General features: G+C 39.0%; 2 protein-coding genes across 2 annotated transcripts in view; one reads left to right on the top strand and one right to left on the bottom strand.

Annotated features, from left to right (window-relative positions):
* The window catches only part of xrn2 (5'-3' exoribonuclease 2), a 39303-nt gene extending 25476 nt beyond the window's left edge, over positions 1 to 13827 (top strand). The window contains exons 29-30 of the mRNA XM_079831410.1: positions 11544 to 11583; positions 13493 to 13827. Coding sequence (XP_079687536.1) covers positions 11544 to 11583; positions 13493 to 13649 — 197 coding nt within the window. The 3' untranslated portion in view covers positions 13650 to 13827. The remainder of the gene's footprint in view (positions 1 to 11543; positions 11584 to 13492) is intronic.
* A 1222-nt stretch (positions 13828 to 15049) lies between these two features.
* Positions 15050 to 17148, bottom strand: nkx2.4b (NK2 homeobox 4b; the record flags this gene model as incomplete). The annotated part of the gene is given in 3 exon segments (XM_079832141.1): positions 15050 to 15250; positions 15253 to 15626; positions 16806 to 17148. Coding segments are annotated over 3 exon segments (918 nt in total).
* Between the last annotated feature and the right edge of the window lie 7185 nt (positions 17149 to 24333).

Consider the following 24333-nt stretch of genomic DNA (forward strand, 5'->3'; position numbering starts at 1 on the left):
GTTTGGGGGGTTTGCTGATCACTGCTGCTCTTCAGTGGCCTGTGCGCTCCGGCCCTGATGCAAAACCCTCCAGTTAAACGTACAGCACAATAACCGTCCTGTATGCCATTCATGTTTCTATGAATAAAGCCGGGTTCACGCTGTATGATTTTGGGTACGATTTGGCTGTCTGAGACAAATGCTAAGTATCCTAAAAGATTCCTTTCAGTGCTCGACATTAACGCTTGTTTGGGACAAGTGGATTTTTTGAAGGGGCAAGTGAAACAATATTTTACTTGGCCTGATTAAAACGTCAATTACAAAAACATAACTAGGGAATCACCAAAACGCAAGAATGACTTTGATTACATTTAATGTAATAACTGTTAGTGGGTCATATATAATGTATTAGGGCTGTCAAAATTGCTCAAATGACGTTTGAATATTCCCTCTAAAAAAACCATGAATATTCGAACATCTGGTTGCGCATTTTATCAATGACGCGCATTACGTCAATAACAGGACAAATGAATACAAAGACACATAACTACTTATATAGGTAGTCTATTTAAGTTTAAACATATTTGACAACGTATTACCTACACAAAATCAAGTAAATCAACTAATGGCTAAAGACCGCAGACCTCACTCTCTCTCGCCCTCACGCTCTCTGCTCATAACGGCTTAAATGAACAAACACATTTTGAGAGCTGATCAAGAGTTTTGTGCAAGCAATTTAAGGTTGCGACTCTTGTCCCAAATATAGCGGGCTTCATTCAGTGATTGAAACAAATATTAATATAAGTTTTACAGCATATTATTGAACGCTCTGAGCGAGCTGTGCTGTGGTAAACATGGAACTTGTCCTTGACATGAAACGGTAAATAATCAAACCAGTGGAAGCAGTGCATTTATCCTTCATTCATGCAATATCTATTCAGTCAGTACCTCGGTTCCATTGCTTGACAGAACTCCCTGAAGCCGCCTCATCCACGACACTGATCGCTCTCATGTCCTTACAAATGAACAAAATTAATTTCTCCATTATGGCCTCGCGTGTTGCAGACAGAGAGCTTGTGGCGGGCGATGCAAAGTAAGGCTGGTCCAGTTTGCACATACAAATTAGTTGCTTATATTTACAAAACGAGCCTACAAAAGCATAAAAAAGCCTGTTTAATAAAGAAAAGTTCACGAAACTAAGTGAAAACTCACTAAAGTGTTTAGTGAAATTAGGAAACATTTAGATATCATACATTGAGGTGTATAAGTTAACGTTACATTTCTACATACATTTTGTTCTCATGTCACAAGTAATATCAAGGTTTATTGTGATCTGTTTTACATGATTTTTTTGTAGTGGTTTTCGGTGAAGTGTACTAAAATAAATATCGTCACCTGTGTATATTAGCCCACTTCTCGACGCTTTTCCTGATAGTTTATAGAATAATTACTCCGAGTCGCCATCTGTCGTTTCAAAGAAAAGCACAACGCCGAGCGCGTCAAATATAAACGCCTCGTCCGTTTTGGGGAGGAGTGCGCGCAGTCAGCGTGGGCTCGCGCTCTGGAGACGGGCCAAAGTACACAAGGCTTCAGGCGCGCTAGCGCGCCCACTTGCAAAGCAGACATCCACGCCTCTACTACCGCGGGCGTTTTTTCCCCCACATTTTTTTATTTATTCGAATATTAATTTTCACCTTCGAAATTCGTTTTTTAAAAACTATTCAAATATATATTCGAATTTAGAATATGAGATGAGATGAGATTCAAGTTTATTGTCATTACACATGTACATGTACAAGTACAATGCAACGAAATGAAGTTTGGAGCAAGCCTCCGAGCCGCAGCTATTTAAAGCGCCGCCACACGCTCTCCAGAAATAAAGAAATGCAGATTAAGACAAAAAGATCAGCGCCAAAGCAGAGCGGGGAAGATCAGCGCCAAAGCAGAGCGGGGAGCAGATAGAAGGCACGTCTGCTCTGTATGAGATCAGGAAGTGGAAGTTGATATTCGTTGACAGCCCTATAATGTATAGGTGGTAAAAAGTTTGCACTGTTGATGCTCGCACAGCCTCTCAAATTGTGCTACGCACAAAGAAACCCCATTAACATACTGTGGTAAAAAATCTAAATGTGGAATCGATTTTTCCCAACGCTAATTGTTACTTACCAAAATATCATACAACTTCAGTATGTAGTCCACGAGTATTCTCCATCTTTTGCGGGGCTTTTTTTGTCCTTGTAGCTAATACAGTCTCTTCATTTTTAGTGAATAGAGCAGCATGAGCATTTCCCCAACCATCACCTTTTGTGTTCCACCTAAAAATGAGGCTTTTCTGCAATTTAAGTTTTACCAGTCAGGTGGTTGCATTGATAACCTCATGACAGTTTTCCCATGCCGTTCTACTGGAGCTTTGTTTCTCTAGTGGAGTGTGTCTGTGTGCCAGAGACCAAATCCTCGTTAACATTTCCCAGCTCGCTGTCCTTCTCCCTCTCCCTCCTGCGGTGTCGGCTCAATGTGGAGTTCCCGAGAAGCGCGGAAGGCTTTTGTTAACCCTAATCAAAACAGCTGGTGCTAAAGGACCAACTAGTGTATTACAGTCCTGCAGACTTCATTCTATGGATATTGATAAGCTGTATTGTAGAGGTTCATTACGAGCTCATTACAGAGATCAGGGTCCATCTGTGTGTGTACGTCTGCGCTCTGGGACGATGTAATCCCTGTGTTAAGTTAATGAGAACACCGTTTACTGTTGTGTTTTTAATGCGTAATCCTATTTGGGCTTTGTGTCAACTGGCTTTAACTTCCCAACGTTCAGTGTGTGGACTGCAGTCGGTGTTTATTGAGAGCAGGATGAATTGGCTGTAATTTCGTCTTTCGTTTGACTGGTTGTGAGATGAGCTGGGATGAATTAGTGCTTGATAATGGAGGTGTAAGTGGGTGGTCCGGCCTCTCTCTCACACTCTCTCTCTCCCTCTCTGGTCATTAGATCTCACACTGCATTTTTGGAGGTGTTTATTGGCTGCCAAATTAAATGTCTAGGACATCTGACAGCATCTGTTGCATGCTGTTGATCACCACAGAAAAATTGGTCTCGTCCTGCTTTTTGTAGTAAGGCATATACAATAGACGTTAATGGGGCAAGACATTGCAGCTGAAATATGCAAAAGTATAGACACAAAACATTATGGTAATATAAGACTATTATCGTTATGTAATAATGGATATACCGAGCATTTATAATCTAATTGAGATTTAAAGTCAATTAAATCATGTGCACACCAATCTCTACATGTCAGAGATTGTGTGGCTGTGGAAAAAGGAAGTGTAGAGGGTGAAAAGATGGAGACAACCACAGATTTACAACACGCTCATCATAGTCAAGTGGATCTTAAAATATTGGGGGGGGGGGGATGACGACTGCTAACAACTATCATGAACAAATCAAATACATTTTGCTTTATTCTTAATTCTTAGAAATATCAACAAATCTGCTCTGAGCTATTGGTCTATATGAAAAATGAGGAAGAAAATGACTAATATTTTACCTTTATTATCACTAAAATCTCTGCCTTTATTCTTTGTTAAACTGATGCTTAATCTCAGTTCAGTTACATATTTTGTCCATTCTTGTCATTGTCTTGTGTGTATCAGGAAAAACTTGTCATCACTGCGTTCATGATCAGACATACCTCTGTTTCAGTGTCCTTATTTCTACACATTCCATTTGATGAAGACGAGTACCTATAGAGTAGTATTGCATCCTTCATATCTCAGAAGAATCTTTAGTTTTATCCTATTTTTAAAAGATACGCTTTCCGAAAACAGCCGAGCTCGTGGAGGCATGCAATGGGCGGAGCTAAAGAGTCACACTCACACACACACACACACACTCACACTCACACTCACACTCACACTCACACTCACACTCACACTCACACTCACACTCACACTCACACTCACACTCACACTCACACTCACACACTCACACTCACACACACACACTCACACACACACACTCACACTCTCTACATACTACATAATGGAATTATCCCAGGATAACTTTCGATTCACTCTGTTCGCGTTGTTTACTTTATATGCAATTACACGCCGATTGCCAACAAAACAGACATTTGATGCAGTTTCACTCACTGCCTGCGGTTTTGACTCGTGACCGGTAGGGCTGTGCAATATGGACAGAATAATTATTGGTTTTTTTTTTTTTGCGATTTTGGCAAAAAAAAAAATGCTTTTCAAACATGCCAGTGCACAAGAAGTGCATAACATTTCACAATGAAATAACAGTATTAACAGCTTGATAAACAAAACCGTAATAAACTGTCTTTAAAATAGACAACATAAAATAAATGAAGGTTAACTAACCTAAGTTCCAGTCATAACAATCAATAAACTTCAAAACCGTTAAATTTATATGCAGCTCCATCGTTCTGCTGGACCACACATCTGTGGGTCGTGGCGTCCTAAATGTGTTTTTATTCTCTAGTAATATTTGTTTCATAAAAACAAATAAATACAGTGCATGGATTCTAAAATTGGTTGACAGATTATTTTGACAGCATTACATTGCTGAATATAATTTAAATGTTTAAATTATATTATATTTTTATTCATATTTATTCAGGAATTATATTCATTGTGAAATGTGATAAATCTTAAATTAATTATTCATTATGCAAGTGGGTGGTTAAAAAAAACTGAATATGAAATTAATATTTCCAGATAATTTTCTAAAGTTTGCTTTGGCATTAGTGGCAATATAAAAGATAATTATTCAAGGGTGTCGTTTTGGTACAGTAGTCATTTCCCTTCAGAGATACATTATTAGAATTCAGTCCTACTTTAAATCATATAGACCGATTTCCCTCAGCCATCGCTTGTAAAGGTTGTAAAACCTCTGTTCTTTACGTAAAGAAACCTGCACTGCGTGAGACTGTTGCTTACTTTCTACTTCAAGAAGTCAAACTAACTTAACTTAACTTTTTTTTTACACTACTATAGCATGGTAGGAATGGCTCGCGCAAATCTCATCACCCTTTTGGAGCACGCTGGTGATTTATTATTATTTATATATATATATATATATATATATATATATATATGTGCGCTAAATTCATTATTTAGCCTAATTTACTCACCACCATATTTGTTACGCTTTGTCTGCTCGGTCCGGTCCGCTGCAGTGAGAGAACTGCATGCGCTGAGTGAGCTCTGATTGGTTAACATCTTAAACATGCGCACAAGAATGTTGTAGTATTCTGAATTAAAATATAAATAAATAAATAAAATCGCAAAAGCGGTTTAGAAATCGCATGTGCTCAAATCACGATTGTTTTGTGAACTTTAAGTGAACTTAAAGTAATAAATGACAAGCAAATTTACATTTGCCCCCCCACCCCTTTATTTTTTTTGGCTGATCTGAAAAATGATCTGATCCGTGACTCAAACCGTAAATGATCCGAACCGTGAGTTTTGTGATCTGCTGCACCACTAGTTGGCACCGATTTTACACTGTTAACCCCTCATTGCGGTGCCAAACTTGTACAGTGTGAAAGATGCGGTGTTTGAATGTTACAACTAGGCGCTTGGCAGCGGACAACCAATCACGTACTAATTTTTGCGTGCTTAGGACAATCACAGAAAGACTGTGCATCGTATAGTAACAGTAAATTTAACCTTTGAGACGGAATAAAGTCCATTCAGTATAAACTCAAAAGTATAGCCCGCATATTAAATATTTTAGATCTTTTTATGTAAACCAGTCGCGTGCTGCATTCATCCAATCAGTGACACCACAAATATGCAAATAAGAACATGAACCCATGCTTTAGGAATGTACAGTGAAACGTCAGGTTAGGAATACCCAGGATTAATTGATAGATTGAGCTGTGTAACTATTTCATGTGTGAAAGGCCCTATAGTGAATTCATGATTTTGTTGTTTTCATTGATGTGCATCCTGTTCATATCTAGTAACAAAAAAAAATTGCTTTAGGGTATCGTGACCCTGTGCACTTGCCACATAATCTTTTTGTAAGAGCATTACTATAAATGCAGTTGTTTTTATTATTATTTTATAAGTCTCTTTGCATCGACACCTAGGTCTTTCTTTTTAAAGCCGTAAAATCCCGTTGGCTTCCAAACAGGGAATTACATTTTTTTTGTCTTTGCTCCACCTTCAAGCCTACATTTGTAAATGACAGCTTTTTCTTTTGGGCTGAAGTTCTTGTCTTTGTCCCTCTCTCTCTCTCTCTCTCTCTCTCTCTCTCTCTCTCTCTCTCTCTCTCTCTCTCTCACACACACACACACACACACACACACACACACACTCATCTCTGCTCCTACCCCTATAAAACAAACAGCTCGGAGCCCCGCAGCTGGTGATTGCCTTGGCAACGGCGGATCAGGAAAGAAGCTGCTTGCTACTTTTTTTAAAGTCTGTCTTTGTGAAGGACCTGCAGCGCTGGAACTAGAGCACTTGAGCTCGCCGCAGCGCCGGCTGATGAATGCTTATTTCATTTAGCACGGGAAGAAATGCAAATGTGCCACTTTTGACGTCCCCTACCCCCCCAACACTAAATCTTGTCCATATTACTGAACACAATTCACTTCATCTCTGAAACCGTTTTCCTGAAGTTAGAAGCTGATACAAATTAGGTTAATGAATTCTATTTCATTTATTTATTTGTTGACCGTAGCTTGGTATGTGGTGGTTTTGGTTCGTTTTCCTACCTGAAAATACTGCTTGAAATCAAATTTCACATCCACTGACATTAATAAAAACATCCCACTCAAAAGTGCTTTATGTAGCTTTTGAAACATCTTGTTTGCTGAATTGTGGCATCTCTTCAGAAAATCTTTGTAGTTTTAGATGAATTTAAACTTAGAGCTGCAAGATTCTGGATAAATTGCCTGGATGAATCATGACTGACTTTGTTTTTTTTTTTCAAATAGAGATTGCAATTCTGAACAGAAAACTACACAAAATACCATGTAATTTACTACAGGTTCTGACAATGTTCATTGCTTTAGTCTACTTAAAATATATATATATATATATATATATATATATATATATATATATATATATATATATATATATATATATATATATATATATATATATATATATATATATATATATATATATATATATATATATATATATATATATATATATATATATATATATATATATATATATATATATATATATATATATATATATATATATATATATATATAATTTTTATTGGTTTGAATGGATGATTCAATGACTCGCTGAAATATTTCACTTGTTTCATTACTGAATGATTCTGCGTTTTTGAACAGATCTCTTGAATTAATTGATGACTACAGTCACTAATGTTGTAATCGATAAGTACCAAGTTACTTTCAAAAAGTGATTTGCTCTATTTTGATTGTTTACTATAAACTTTATCCCAGTGCTTCTGTGGCTAAGGTTTTCTAGTGGTTGCTAGGGTGTTACTAAGGTGTTTCAGTGGTTGTTTGTGAATGCTTATTTCATTTAGCACAGTTTTATAGTATTTGCTAGGGTGTTGCTAAGGTGTTTTTATGCATTTGCTGAGGTATTTTATTGGTTGCTTGCTATGGTGTTCTAGGTGGTTGCCAGGGTGTTCAAAACTTTACAATAAGGTTGCATTTGTTAATATTTAATGGGTTCACAAACATGAACTAACAATGAACAGTTGTATTACTAAGATGAATAAATGCTGTATTACCTTGTTGTTAACATTGCCATGTGGTTGCTATGGTATTCTAGTGGTTGTTAGTGCTGGTGTGTGGTAGCTATGGTATTTTAGGGGTTGCTTGGGCGTTACTACGGTGTTTTAGTGGTTGTTAGTGCTGGTGTGTGGTAGCTATGGTATTTTAGGGGTTGCTTGGGCGTTACTACGGTGTTTCAGTGGTTGTTAGTAATGGAGTGTGGTAGCTATGGTATTTTAGGGGTTGCTTGGGCGTTACTATGGTGTTTCAGTGGTTGTTAGTGCTGGTGTGTGGTAGCTATGGAATTTTAGGGGTTGCTTGGGCGTTACTATGGTGTTTCAGTGGTTGTTAGTGCTGGTGTGTGGTAGCTATGCAATTTTAGTGGTTGTTTGGGCGTTAATACGGTGTTTCAGTGGTTGTTATTGCTGGTGTGTGGTAGCTATGAAATTTTAGTGGTTGCTTGGGGGTTACTACGGTGTTTCAGTGGTTGTTAGTGCTGGTGTGTGGTAGCTATGGTATTTTAGGGGTTGCTTGGGTGTTACAATGGTGTTTCAGTGGTAGCTATGCAATTTTAGGGGTTGCTTGGGTGTTACTATGGTGTTTCAGTGGTTGTTATTGCTGGTGTGTGGTAGCTATGAAATTTTAGTGGTTGCTTGGGGGTTACTACGGTGTTTCAGTGGTTGTTAGTGCTGGTGTGTGGTAGCTATGCAATTTTAGGGGTTGCTTGGGTGTTACTATGGTGTTTCAGTGGTTGTTAGTGCTGGTGTGTGGTAGCTATGGTATTTTAGGGGTTGCTTGGGTGTTACAATGGTGTTTCAGTGGTAGCTATGCAATTTTAGGGGTTGCTTGGGTGTTACTATGGTGTTTCAGTGGTTGTTAGTGCTGGTGTGTGGTAGCTATGGTATTTTAGGGGTTGCTTGGGTGTTACAATGGTGTTTCAGTGGTAGCTATGGAATTTTAGGGGTTGCTTGGGGGTTACTACGGTGTTTCAGTGGTAGCTATGCAATTTTAGGGGTTGCTTGGGTGTTACTATGGTGTTTCAGTGGTTGTTAGTGCTGGTGTGTGGTAGCTATGGTATTTTAGGGGTTGCTTGGGTGTTACAATGGTGTTTCAGTGGTAGCTATGGAATTTTAGGGGTTGCTTGGGGGTTACTACGGTGTTTCAGTGGTTGTTAGTGCTGGTGTGTGGTAGCTATGCAATTTTAGTGGTTGTTTGGGCGTTAATACGGTGTTTCAGTGGTTGTTATTGCTGGTGTGTGGTAGCTATGAAATTTTAGTGGTTGCTTGGGGGTTACTACGGTGTTTCAGTGGTTGTTAGTGCTGGTGTGTGGTAGCTATGCAATTTTAGGGGTTGCTTGGGTGTTACTATGGTGTTTCAGTGGTTGTTAGTGCTGGTGTGTGGTAGCTATGGTATTTTAGGGGTTGCTTGGGTGTTACAATGGTGTTTCAGTGGTTGTTAGTGCTGTGTGTGGTAGCTATGGTATTTTAGGGGTTGCTTGGGTGTTACTATGTTTTTTCAGTGGTTGTTAGTGCTGGTGTTCTGGCAGCTGAAATTTTAGTGGTTGCTTGGGCGTTACTACGGTGTTTCAGTGGTTGTTAGTAATGGAGTGTGGTAGCTAGGGTATTTTAGGGGTTGCTTGGGCGTTACTACAGTGTTTCAGTGGTTGTTAGTAATGGAGTGTGGTAGCTAGGGTATTTTAGGGGTTGCTTGGGCGTTACTACAGTGTTTCAGTGGTTGTTAGGAATGGAGTGTGGTAGCTAGGGTATTTTAGGGGTTTGCTTGGGCGTTACTACGGTGTTTCAGTGGTTGTTAGTAATGGAGTGTGGTAGCTATGGTATTTTAGGGGTTGCTTGGGCTTTACTACGGTGTTTCAGTGGTTGTTAGTAATGGAGTGTGGTAGCTATGGTATTTTAGGGGTTGCTTGGGCTTTACTACGGTGTTTCAGTGGTTGTTAGTAATGGAGTGTGGTAGCTATGGTATTTTAGGGGTTGCTTGGGCGTTACTACGGTGTTTCAGTGGTTGTTAGTAATGGAGTGTGGTAGCTAGGGTATTTTAGGGGTTGCTTGGGCTTTACTACGGTGTTTCAGTGGTTGTTAGTAATGGAGTGTGGTAGCTAGGGTATTTTAGTGGTTGCTTGGGCGTTACTACGGTGTTTCAGTGGTTGTTAGTAATGGAGTGTGGTAGCTAGGGTATTTTAGGGGTTGCTTGGGCTTTACTACGGTGTTTCAGTGGTTGTTAGTAATGGAGTGTGGTAGCTAGGGTATTTTAGGGGTTGCTTGGGCGTTACTACGGTGTTTCAGTGGTTGTTAGTAATGGAGTGTGGTAGCTAGGGTATTTTAGGGGTTGCTTGGGCTTTACTACGGTGTTTCAGTGGTTGTTAGTAATGGAGTGTGGTAGCTAGGGTATTTTAGGGGTTGCTTGGGCGTTACTACGGTGTTTCAGTGTTTGTTAGTAATGGAGTGTGGTAGCTAGGGTATTTTAGGGGTTGCTTGGGCGTTACTACGGTGTTTCAGTGGTTGTTAGTAATGGAGTGTGGTAGCTAGGGTATTTTAGGGGTTGCTTGGGCTTTACTACGGTGTTTCAGTGGTTGTTAGTAATGGAGTGTGGTAGCTAGGGTATTTTAGGGGTTTGCTTGGGCGTTACTACGGTGTTTCAGTGGTTGTTAGTAATGGAGTGTGGTAGCTAGGGTATTTTAGGGGTTGCTTGGGCTTTACTACGGTGTTTCGGTGGTTGTTAGTGCTGCTATGTGGTAGCTATGGAATTTTAGGGGTTGCTTGGGCGTTACTACGGTGTTTCAGTGGTTGTTGGTGAACGCTCATCCCATTTAAGTTTTATAGTGGTCGCTGGGATGTTGCTAAGGTGTTATGTTATGCATTTGCTGAGGTATTATATTGGTTGCTTGCTGTGGTTGTCAGGGTGTTCCTAAAACTTAGCAATACGGTTCCATTTGTTGTTGTTTTTTTTTAATGTGTCCACTCCACACCACGCAAACATGAACAGTTGTATTGTTAACATTAACTACGATGAATAAATGCTGTATTACTGTTTTCAGTGAATGTTTTAGCATTGCCATGTGGTAGCAAAGGTATTCTAGTGTTTCTTAGTGCTGCTGTGTGGTAGCTATGATATTTTAGTGCTTGCTATGGCATTACTAATGTGTTTCAGTGGTTGTTAATGCTGCTGTGTGGTAGTTATGGTATTTTAGAGGTTGCTAGAGCATTACCTAAGGTGTTTCAGTTTTAGCACAGTTTTATAGTGTTTGCTAGGGTGTTGCTAAGGTGTTTTATTATGCTTTTGCTGAGGTATTCTATTGGTTGCTTGTTATGGTGTTCTAGGTGGGTTGCCAGGGTGTTCCTAAAACATTACAATAAGGTTCCATTTGTTAATATTTAATGGGTCCATGCAAATGTGAACCAACAATGAACCGTTGGATTGTTAATGTAATGTTAACTGAGACCAATAAATAATACTGAACATGTGTTTTGCTTGTTAATGCATCAACATTAACTAATGGGACCAATGTTATTGGTTTTTAGCATTGCTATGCAGTTACTGGGGTATTATTTTGGGTGTTCCATGTTGTTGTCAGGGTGTTTCTAAGGTGCTAATGCAGTTGCTGAGGTATTCTAGTGATTCCTATAGGTTGTGTCTCAAATATCCCGGTTCGTTTGACCATTTGAAAAACTAAAATTAGGCCTCAAGACGTGTGATTTAAGGAATGCTTCATGTCTGGATCGCAGGTGTACATGAACTCGTGTTCTGGACTGGAACTGCTTTACTAAACGCCACTAATAAAACTAATCTAATCTCCTTTTTTCGTCACAGATTCCAGACAGCCTCCAGCGAGCACCGCACCGTACACCAGGTAAGATCTTCTCTTTACTCATGGTCACAGGTGCTCCCACAATGCACCTGTGACCGAGACGGTCTGTGTTTTTACATCTCTTCATGCATACAAGAATCCGAAACCACCAAATAGACTCCAGTTACCTTTTCCCTCCCGCTGTTAGCCGTCTTCCTGTGTAGGATACGAGTTATTGATGTTCTTCCTGGGGGGGCCGGACTGGAATTAGTTTCTCTGCGCGCTAAACAAATGTTCTGGTAAAGAGGTTTGCGGGGCTTAATGAGGCAGCACTAATGCGGTTGCAGTTCACTGTCTCTTGTGCGCAGGGGCCGCACAGAGCCGCCATTGATTCTGGCTCCAGACCACTTCAGGGACTAATCAGCTTCTTTTGGTTCAACTTTTTAGGCCCGGCAGCCCATTGTGGCCCTGTGTCACCTTAGGTCAGTAGTTATTAGAGCAGAGTTTCTTTAACCGTTCAGGACGGAGCCGAATGAAACGCACAAGGAACCTGGAGGAGGGATTATGGATTCCTCAGGAAGATTGTGACCTGCGTCAGTAATGAGGGATGCCGGTCTGTCCAGATCTCGTCTTTAGAGAGCGATAGATGTTTGGGAGGCGTGGGTAGGTGAGCCGTTTTGTGGTTGAGCGCTGGTTACGGCCGTGTTATTCGTAGCGTTCGGGAGACTTAAGTTTTAATGCAGATGAGCGAAGTGGAAATCAAAGAATGAACTGGACTTTGCGTTTGACCTGCTCGGGTTTGAGCTCTTTTGTAGTGTTTTGAATGATCCAATGAAAAGTGTTTTTTCTGATGTCTAGGAGAATACCAAAACATGAGTTGATGTTAAAATTGATTATCCAAGCCTTAAGAAAATCATGGGAATATCTATAGTCTATTATATTTAACCAAAACGTCAATACTGTAGTTCCAACTAGTCTATAAAACATACTTTTTGACTGCCCATTTTTTTAAATGTTATGAGCCTGCGCTTTTTATCAGGACAAATTAAGCACTTATTTATGGATCCAGATAGCACAAGTACATTTTAAAGAATCTTTTATAGAATTTTATTCATTTTAATTGTACATGCAATTAATTTTGTCTGTTGAATTTTATCAAATGTTTCTTCATTATATTGTATTTATGGTATTATGGTTGTTAAATGTTTAATATGTGTCTGCCATGTAATAGCCGTTTGATGCTGAAATGGCAAACTCACTACTACTACTGTAGTATTATATAATATAATTATTAGTTTTTGTATTGCATAACAATAAGAACATGTTATAACAGCATACACTTATGACCATTAATAATAAAATTAGTACACTACCTTTCAGAATTCGAAGACACTCTTCTGCTCACCAAGGCTGCATTTAATTGATCGTAAATACAGTAAAATCAGTAAAATTGTGAATTACAGTTTAAAATGGCTGTTTTCTATACTAATATATTGTCAAATGTAATTTATTCCTGTGATCAAAGCTGAATTTTCAGCATCATTACTCCAGTCTTCAGTGTCACATGATCCTTCAGAAATCATTCTATGATGATTTGCTTCTCAAGAAACATTTCTGATTTTCAATGTTGAAAACGGTTATGCTGCTTCATATTTCTGTGAAAACACTGATTGCGTTTTATTTTTTCAGGATACCTTGAGAAAGTTCATAATGACAGCATTTATTTATTTATCTTTACTGTCACTTTTAGTCAATTTCCTGCATCCTTGCTGAACAAAAGTATTAATTTCATCACGCACAATCTTATTGACCCCAAACTTTTTTAACAGTAGTGTACATTTATTTATAAGCTACTTTGCCTTTATTAATAGCTTAATACCTGGATTATGTTGTACTACTCTATCAGGTTGTATTTTTTCTGAAGCTTACCGAAGACTTATTTGAGTTTGTTTTATTTGTTTGCTCTCCGCAGGTTCCAGCAGGGAGCTCAGGGTTGGGATCGGTCCATGCAGTCTCAGGGCGCTACGTACCAGCAGACCCAGCAGACCCAGCAGAGAGGAGGAGGAGGCTGGAGACCCCCGAACCAGCAGCAGGACAACCGCCGGGGCGGACGCTACAACTGGAGCTAAACTCTCGCTCTTATATGAAAGAAAACGGCTTCTTATTTTCTATTCCAAGCGAACATTGTCTTTTTTTTTGGGCCTGTTGATTTGTAAAGTTTTTCTTGTTTTACTGACAAAATGTTCTTATGTACTGATTTTTAAGAATATGCCTGTGAAACTTATGAAATACACATAAGAGACAAGACTGCTGTGTTTGATCTATTTCTGTGTGTGTGTGTGTGTGTGCGTCCTGTTAAACCCTACATTATGGGAACAAAATGTCCTCACAAAGATGGCAATGTCCTCATTGGGACATTTTGTGGTCCCAATGAGGGAATGACTAAATTCAGGTTTTTTTGAAAATGTAAAAATGCAGAAAGTTTTCTGTGATGGGTGTTAGGAGATAGATAATACAGTTTGTACAGTATAAAAATCATAGTCCCCATGAAACATGAGAACACAACAAGTGTTATTAGGCATTCATTAGATTCTCAATTTTAATGGTTTATTTTAATTTAGATCTATTTATAAACCCCTAATTCATAGCTGTGGTGAGCAGAGTACATTTGTGTAGTGTATTTTAATATTTAAATATTCATAGCTTAACTCTTGGCAATTACAGAGATTTTGGGAGTATTTTATTGTTAAACCATTGATTAATTCAATTTAAACGAATGGAAAATGACTGACGGGTAAATCTGCGCCTATTTTTATAGAAGCTGCGCTTCAGTTTTAATTTGAGCTATTAGATTAATAATTTCCTTTTGAATGATGAAAACCCATATTTGAGTAACGCAAAACCGTTTAAAAACTGCTTTAATAGTAATATGCATTTCATGAATTAACGTAATTTTGCGACACCAAAATCATTTCTCAATGTAGCGAGACTGATTGCAAAAAAAAATATGAATTCGTGTTGACGTATAGCCTACTAAAAATAATTCGTATTTATCAAAATCTCCTCAATTAAGCTCATATTTCCGCAATGATATTATAGCATTGAGATCCATTGGTCTAATAATGTTATCAGTTTTGTAAACTAGAATTTGAAATTAAAACTGAGGAACAAAAACAAAAAAAGGTTGTACACTTCAGGTGGTTTCTTTCATATTTGCAGCACTCATATTTATTGTTTTCCTTTTAAACTTACAAAAGACTTGAAGAAAGCATTATTTGTCCTGTGTTAGATATTTACACACAACATCTCTTCATCTACAGCTTGTATTTTACAAAGCAACAAAAATGATGTCGGATTAATGGCATCACTAAACTATTCTTCATCACACACACGCACGCACACTCACTTCATCCTCGTGATTTCAAATTACAATCCATACAATTCACACGAGGGTCCTGCATCAGACGAGTGCTGTTTAAAAAAGGATTTTTAGAAAAGGTCTTTGTGTAAATGGACGTATTGATCCGTGTCACCACGTTCTGCCGTACAGCAGGTTGGAGCTCACCATGCCGCTCGTGTACTCGATGAGCGCGGCGTCAGTCTGAGAGAGGCCGTTCATCAGAGGAGGACTGGGCGACATTTCCTCCAGATCCTCCGCTGAAGCCAAAGTCTCGCTGCCCATCACGCTCTGCACCTGCTGATGGACCGGCGTCGGCGTGCTGGAGCCGGACACGGCTTACCGTCCTTAACGAGCACGGGCACGGCCACGCGCCTCGGCGACTGTTGCGCGCACAGGTTTCCGCTGTCCGGCTGCTGGGACGCTTTATCCTTCGCCTGGCGCTTCATTTTATACCTGTGGTTCTGGAACCAGATCTTGACCTGGGTCGGGGTCAGGTGAATCATGCTGGCCAAATGTTCCCTCTCCGGTGCCGACAGATACTTCTGCTGCTTAAAGCGCCGCTCCAGCTCGTACACCTGCGCTTGAGAGAAGAGCACGCGCCGTTTCCTCCGCGGCGCAGCGTGTAAAGTCACCATAGATTTGCTCGCGTCCATGCCCGGTAATGTTCCCATGTTCATGCCCGCGGAGGGACCCATAAACCTGGAGACTTGAGAGAACAGGCAAATTAATATTAGCGTCGACCCATAAAAGCAGCTTTACAATTAAAAAATAAATCCTGTATTCGGTAACGTTTTATTTTACAGTGTTACCGTAGTGATATAAATATAAATGTATGTATAATTAGCCTACATGCAACTAACCCTAAACCAAACCCCAATCCTAACCGTGACCCTACATTAATTATTATTACACAAAGTGCATAAATTGATTATCACACTGTAACACGCACACCTAATAAAGGGTTACACTTTATTTGAAGGTGTCTTTGTTACACTGCGATTACTGTAATATTGCGTAACTACGTGACTTACTATAGGGTTAGGATTGTGGTTTGGTTTAAGTTAGTTGCATGTAATTATGCAAAATGAACTGTTATTGCTGTATACACTGTAAAATAAAGCGTAACCTTATATTCTATAGCATATATAGGCCTAGCATTTTTAAAATGATTTACTGTGTTTTAAGATGCAAGTAAACGTCCACATATCTCGGCCAATTATAAATGAAATCGAATTAAATAAAGAGATTTGAAAAAAAAAAACGAAAAGAGAAATCTCTATTCTCTATTTACACTGAAAAAAAAACTGTACGATTGACTTATTTTCACTGCAATAGATTTCACAAATAATTAGAAAGAAACGACTAGAATTAAAGGTGAAATTTTGAAGTAGAAAGACTGAAATATTATGTGTTCTAATCATATTTTTTTCCTTTTATTTACAACTTCGGAAGATAATATTTACAGTCTATCTATCTATGTCTATTTATTTATTTCATGTGCATGTTTCTGATGTGTAGGCCACCAATGCATTATTTATGTTATATAATCTAAAGAATTAAATACAAGACAAATTTCTTAAGTCTTATTTTGACAGTAAAACATATTTTTCTTGTTAAATCAATTTAGATAATTTGTGGTTCAGATAACATCATATTTTGAGTTTCCGTTAATCTCCTTCATTGAATTAACTCAAATTTTGAATTTCAATAAACTCAAAAAGTTTACCAATATCCAATATTTACAGTAAAATAATGGATTTTTTCCCCCCGAATCAAATATATATATGCTATCAAAAGGGCTTTAAAAACACGACAGCTTTTTGTTTGCTATTGATCCGTATAAGGTGGGCTATCCAAAACGAGTGCTTCTTTTGATCTGACTCACTTGTCGGATATCTCGGCTCCGGGTTCGAGCCGTACCACGCCGTGGCCGTCGCGCCGTTCCTCATGCTATCCTGGTAGGACGGCAGGTCTCCCATGGCGCCGATAGTCCCGTTGCAGTATCCTCCCATAGCGCCGTGCGAGAACTGAGAGTGCGGCATGTGGTAGGTGTTGTGGCCCATGCTGTGCTGCTGCAGGTTCGCCTGAGACACCTGGGTCTGTCTGTACAGAGGAGACGCCAGGCTCGCGCTGCTCTCCATGGCCGCAAACTTCTTGAAGGTCTCCTCGATCGGGCTCAAAATATCGCTCACTGAGAAAGGCGTTGAATGTTTGGGGCTCAAGGACATGGTTCAGCCCGCGAGCGAGTTTGCTGAAGCTGCCACAAGCCCGTGGAAGTTGCGCGCGACCGCCAGACGCCAAGTGTCCTCCGTGCGTAACCGCGCTCGCTGAGGTCCGAATGTGCGCGCTGGAGTAAGAGGCGAGTCCTGGACGCTCTTATTTCTGCCTTATTCCCGTCAGACCGCTGCTTTACGACAAACACGAGGGGCGGAGCAACGAGCCAAACGAGCCATTGACATCCCAGTAATTGAAGAAAATACTCACGGAGCAAAAGATACACAAAGAATGCCATCAGAACGTAAATTTGTATCATTTTGAGCTTCCAAGTGCATGGCGTCAGCTATTTTTTTTTTTTTTTTTTGCATCAATGTATCCAAGCTTTCGCATTATGATAAGTGGCGCTCACAATCTGGATTCTCCTCCAAACATCAGAGATTTCTCTTTATACAAACTTGAGAGCTCGGTTTAACACGAAACGCGTCCGGTCAGGCTACAATTTCACTTTCACAGTTTATGCTAAAAATCAGAAGGATGTGATATTCAACCATCAATATGAACTATAATTCAGTGTGTTCTTATGACACCGAAGCGAACACGCATTAGCTCTAGTTTAAATGGCAAAGTCTAGATTATTTATTTTGAATCGATACAAATGTAGGCTATGAAACAATTTTGTATAAGTTTGTATCACTTTACTTACGCGATGAAATCATTTATGTTTAAAATTCGTGTGGTTTCACTATGCAAATTGAGAAGCCCTTAACCCTGTATATGAAGTCAGAGGGCATGGCCAACGACCACAGCCGTGTGTGTGTGTGTGTGTGTGTGTGTGTGTGTGTGTGTGTGTGTGTGTGTGTGTGTGTGTGTGTGTGTGTGTGTGTGTGTGTGTGTGTGTGTGTGTGTGTGTGTGTGTGTGTGTGTGTGTGTGTGTGTGTGTGTGTGTGTGTGTGTGTGTGTGTGTGTGTGTGTGTGTGTGTGTGTGTGTGTGTGTGTGTGTGTGTGTGTGTGTATCCAGCGCCACTGTCCGCGCAGAGCAAACGGATGAAGGAAACTTTCTCAGTTTGTGAATATTCCTATATTTCCCGCATGTATTGCCTTGGATTTCTAAGGAGCCAAAGGCAGAAGTTTTGCAAAATATGTCAGGTAATCAATCGATATGTGCTAGTTTATAGTTTTATAATGGTCTGTGAAATCACAAAAACAAAGCAGGAACGTGTTTGTTCGAATTCCGTCCTGATCATTAAAACTAAATTTCTTCTGATTGTGTTTTGATAAGGTCATAACTTTGGAACGTTCTTGATTCAAATGAGTCCATATGGAAGAGAGTTGCTAATCAAACGATTAAGAACGTTTTTAGCGTTGAATATTCCCGGTTTTTCTCTGGCCGTGTAAGAACAAAAAGGGGATATTTGTCATTTTGGTTAAATCGGCCAATTTGGGGGGGATGCTAAACAAATCAAAAACAGTCGCATTATTTCCAAATGTGCCATGAAACATTTGGAAAGGGTCAGAGGAGCGCAGTCCTGCAATGATGTAAATAAATCACACGGGTTATCTGCATTTTTAAAGCCATAACTCGTGCTGGACAGGACTGAAGGGACTTGGCCAACTGGAATTTGTTCCAAAACAACAAACGGGTTTTAATTGATTGCGTAAAATATGCCTGTGATATTATTTGCGTTTGTGTTATTTATGATGATGTTTTTGCTAGCTTTGAAATGCGTAATTTGACGTTAAACCTCGACAAATCCCTGCGTTAAAGGTTTCACGAAATCATCAAAAGTTGTTGGATATGTGTGGCTTGTAACATCGAGAGTTTCTTTGTTGAACGTGCTTTATTTTGTCCTCCAAAGGCTTCGCGCGGTGATTCTCCAGGTGTAGATGTGTCGCGGTGGCGCGCTCGAGGACGCATTCCAGCCTGTGATGAGGTGAAAGGTCCGACGCAAGTGACAGAGCACTTAAACAGCCTTTCTTCTGCCGTCTCCCGCAATTAATGATATTGAAGGACTGAAATGATGCTAATAGTTAGGTAGAAAGCCTCTGGCGGTGTGGAAATACATGTATCTAATCAGTTTGCCATTGCGTTTTAATGGAACAGCGATTATAAAAACATGTACGAGTTAAAAAGATAATCTGAAGAATTCCCTGCAGTGATTTGACGTGAGGTAAGGTCTGCATCAATGATGATAAAAGCGTTAGCCTTTGCCTGTTTTAATACCTCTGCATATTTCTTTACGAACAGATTTAATAAAGACTCGAGCTGAGTTGTATTGGCCTACAGTTGTATGCTTATTTTTTATTAATGTCTAAATATATATATGAATATTTCATGTCTTTTTTAAAGGTAAAACATGTTACGACGATACTTAATTTTATTTCATTTGCATCATCTTTTTTTTATTTTTTTGCATGACAAAAATGCTTTCAAACTAAAATCGAACGAAATTGAAACGGCAAACAATCAATCAATTTTGGAAATCAAAATGTGAGGACTTTTATCGTATCAATTTCAATTTCAGAAAGAGGCAAAAGTTCTCACGTAAAGATTATTTTTATTTTCTTTTTTTGTATCGCTAAATGTAGACTATATTCACTGCGTGTCTTTACAAAAACGAAAGGAAATCTAAAGGAAACATCGATTTTATTTTGCTACAAAACTCCAAATGCTATTATTTGCTTCAGCGTGTGCATTTTTATTACGTTTATTCGTGTTTTTATTTCCTTATGAAATATATCAATCTTAAATATGTCATATATAAGCTAATTCTATATTATAGAGTATAATACAACTTACATATAAATAAAGTTGACGTGCGTATAGTCTAACCAAACATATGCCCAGTACGTTGTATCTCGATAGGCCTACCAATATATCTTTAAAGATTAGTATAATTATTTATTTTCAATAAAAATGCACAGTATCCACGGTGACGTGTTAAACACAAGCAGTCCAGATTCACTGCATGCGCTTCGAGGCAATATACTTTTTAAAACGCATGGTAATTAAATATTTTCTGACACGAAAGAATGCACAAAAACCAGAACCATATGATGTCCGTGATGTATGCATATTACACATACGCACATCAATTGTATTATTTTATTAATGGAAGTAAAGAGAATATTTATGCTTAAATCAAATAACACATAATATGTTATTATTGAGTTCTTTTATTTGAGCTTTTTCAGTCTAGAAAAATTGTGATGGTTGCCCCTTTTTAATCTTTTCACGTGAATTTCACGCGCACTGCACATCGAAACACTTAAAGACGACATATCAACGTTTTCCAGCTTATAATCAAAAATGGAAAAGAAGAATCTGTGATTGTGGTATATCATTAATTCATTTGTGATGATATGTCACATTTTTTATTTGATAATGCTATTATCTATATTAACTATTAGCTCTATTAACTATCTATATTAATGCTATCAACGATATATTGTATTTTTTTTCTCTCACATTGCAGTTTACATTGTAGCAATGTGTGTCAAAAAGTTGTATTTATTCAAAGTAAATTTAGTAAATATATAGGACAACATATACATACACACACACACACACACACACACACACACACACACACACACACACACACACACACACACACACACACACACACACACACACACACACACACACACACATATATATAGCTATATATATTTGTGTGTGTGTGTGTGTGTGTGTGTGTGTGTGTGTGTGTGTGTGTGTGTGTGTGTGTGTGTGTGTGTGTGTGTGTGTGTGTGTGTGTGTGTGTACTGTATGTATATATATGAACATATATATGTTCATATGTTATAAATTATTCAAAGCAAACATTGTTTCCCCCAGTCCAAATATATCCAAAACAAAACGTAGGGTTTTTAGGCCATGTTCTCTGTTGAATTCACATCTGACCTCTAATCTCCTCCCCCTCTTCAGTTGAGCTTTCCATCAGTTCTTTCTCACATACCTACCTTCTCTCGCTCTCTCTCTCTCTTTGTCCTGCCTCTTCCCCCTCACCTAAAGTAGCAACTCTCTCTCTCTCTCTCTCTCTCTCTCTCTCTCTCTCTCTCTCTCTCTCTCTCTCTCTCTCTCTCTCTCTCTCTCTCTCTCTCTCTCTCTCTCTCTCTCTCTCTCTGAATCTCTCTCTCTTTGTCCTGCCTCTTCCCCCTCACCTAAAGCAGCAAATCTCTCCTGCTCTCTCTCTCTTTCTCTCTCTCTCTCTCTTGGGTTTAAATGAGAAGAGCAGTAGGCCAGGCAGCTGAGCTCCTGCAGCGTTTGAAGAGGCGACCCACTCTGCTCACTTTAAAGACTGGGTTCAGACCACCTGGCATCCCCACAGCGGACCCATATCACCCCATCAAACCAGTCCCTTTTTCAGAGTTTGCTGTCTGGGCTTACTTAGATCTATATTAAATTGAATTAAGTCTATATAAAAACAGTGGATGTCTGCTGCATGTCCTTATAGCTATAGCTTACAGTGTTTGTGTTTGGGCAATTTTGCATGCTAATGCATCAGCATACATAGATACACACTGATGAGCCAAAACATTATGACCAGTCAAGGTGAAGCGAATATGTTGATCATCTCCTGACAAGGTCAGTTTTTCTGAATTGCTAAAACACATTTCTTCATCACTCATTTCTCACAGCATTAAACACAAATCCAAATTCTCACAAAACCCCTGACTCTTCTGGCAAAATCAAGCAATTGCCTCAAAATACTTCACCCGTTCTCAAAATCAAACAAAGCTTTCAGATCATATACATGAGTCAATGATATAAGCACTACAGATCCTCCATTAAACACTACATCAAAAAAAATGGAGAACATAAGAAATATGTATATTGCATGCAATTATGTAAGTGAAGTTATTAAACGTAATTTCGATAGGAGTACGCCAATCTAATCTTCCAGGTATAAAAGCAGCATCTTACCTCTACCCGTTGTTAGTTCTTTCGGCATCCCTCCTCCTCCCCTTCTCCTCCTTTTTGTACAATTTTTTCCTGTTATAGAGGAGCAATCAGAGCTGGAGGAGAATATCCTCTCCGAGCCCCTCTATAGCAGACAGCAAACCAAATCTGTTTACCACTTTTCGCTAAGATTATATGGGCACACAAACTCGTGAAAAAAAGTATTGTAATCAAAAGCTATAGATGTGGTGAATATATTGTACACTGTGTTCTGCAAGTACAGTACTGTATTGAATAGTGTATGGTAATGATCACTTCAACACTTTTACTGTAAAAATACGGCATGCAAAAGGTCAAAGAAAGCTTGTGTTACAGTACTGCTCAAAAGAGTTGTGCAACTGAATCAAGGTCAGTGAGAGATTGATTCTGCCTCAGCATCACGTCTTTGTGCTGGGTCCGGCCTGAGTCAAGTCCTCTTCATTTATATAGTGCTTTATACAGATGGATTCAAAGCAGCTTTTCAGGAAAATGATGATCAGTGATGCAAAGAGAGTTCATTTCGACTGTACAGCAGCAACAGAAAATACTGTCATTGTGTCGGTTCAGTGTTGATTCAGTTCCTTTGTAAAGATCATCAATTATTAAATGAGTATAAAGCAGGTCTGGAGAAAACAGCGATGTCAATGTCCGGCTAAGCTCAGCTCTCATTCAATAGTGTCAGTGCAGATCAATCATATTGTTGAATATTATCGAATATTGTCGAGGACTCCACATCGCAGGCAATGTCGTCTCTTGCCAGGCAAAGGGGAAAACCCTTGGTTGTGCCAGGTCCAGTCTTGACAACATTCTCCACACCATGCTTCCTCCTCGTCCACCATCTCTTGCACGTTCTCTTCCTCCTCTCCCTCTCAGACTGTTTCCCTCTATTGCTGGTATCAACATTATATTATATATTTTGTACAGTTGGCTTACAGTTTTTCTCAGTCGCTTTGGTACATTTCTTGAATCATCCTCGACATTAGCAAAACAGCAAGTGCATTTCTCAAAACAATTCGTACAAAACACCATGGATTACCTGCAAAAGCCAGTCTCTGGCAAAAGCCAATGTTCTGATGTAAATATGGCTAAAATTTTGATGACAATTATTGTAAATTGTAGGTTACACCTTAGTGTATGTGGGAGTTTGATTGCAAGAGACTGGACAAGATTCACATTTACGCTTTTACTGTAAGTACTGTAATTTGTTGACAGACCATGTCATTGCGATACAGAAAGGAAAAGACAGCACTGCATAGCACAAAGGAAAAAAAACCCCAGAAAAACAAAAGTAGAAATGTGAATGTCTAACAGAAATGTATAGAAATATGCTTGACATTTTATGACAACTTGTTCAACCATTTTGCATGTAAAGACTTCTGCTATGAACTAATGCCGAAATGTTGTGGGGGGTGAGACTATTCAACAGAGACCCATTATAATACATTTTGATCAACATGACATAAGCAACTGATAATGTAGGAAACAGCAGAGAATTGTACATAATCATTTGCATGGATGCACACAAGCATTTGCAACAAGAAATGAGAAACTGCTTTTTTGATGTGCACAAGTGACACAATGATGTGAAGATTGAACAGGTAGCTTTGAGAATTTCAATTCTGAGATCTGAGAAATGTACCAAAGCGACTGAGAAAAACTGTAATCACATCATTAGAAATAAGTGTGAACAATTGAGTTGTTGTGTGTAAACCATGTCAGCTGTGTTTTAGTTGTGTTTAACTTTTGTCTGTTTAGTGTTTTGTGACTCAAAGGTATCACAGTGTGAAATGTGTTTTAGTGAGTGGGAATTTGTGCAAAACGAGTATGACATTTGTAAGCAGTCTCTAACTGCATGAACTTGTTTAAGGTTTTGCAGAAAGAGTGATTTATTTGACACATTGGTTTAGGCTATTGAGAATGTTAATGGGGTTTAGTGTTTTAGCAGTTCAGAAAAACTGTAAGGTCTGGGGAGATTAGATGGTAAGCAAACAATCAGTTCTCGTAGTCTGTGTTTTTGGCAGGTATAAAGATCTGAGCGACTTTGACGAGGGCCAAATTGTTGTGCAAGGCGACTGGGTTGGAGTATCTCTGAAACGGCAAGGCTTGTGTGTTGCTCTTGGTCAGCAGTGGTGAGAATTTACCAACAGTGTCCGAGGAGGGACAAACCACAAACCAGTAACAGGGTGTTGGGTAGGGCAACAAAAGGGCAACGAAAGCTATCCCGTCTTGTCTGAGCCAACAGAAGGTTTACTGT

Source organism: Gobio gobio (assembly GCF_949357685.1).
Source record: "Gobio gobio genome assembly, chromosome: 12".
Lineage (NCBI taxonomy): Eukaryota > Metazoa > Chordata > Actinopteri > Cypriniformes > Gobionidae > Gobio > Gobio gobio.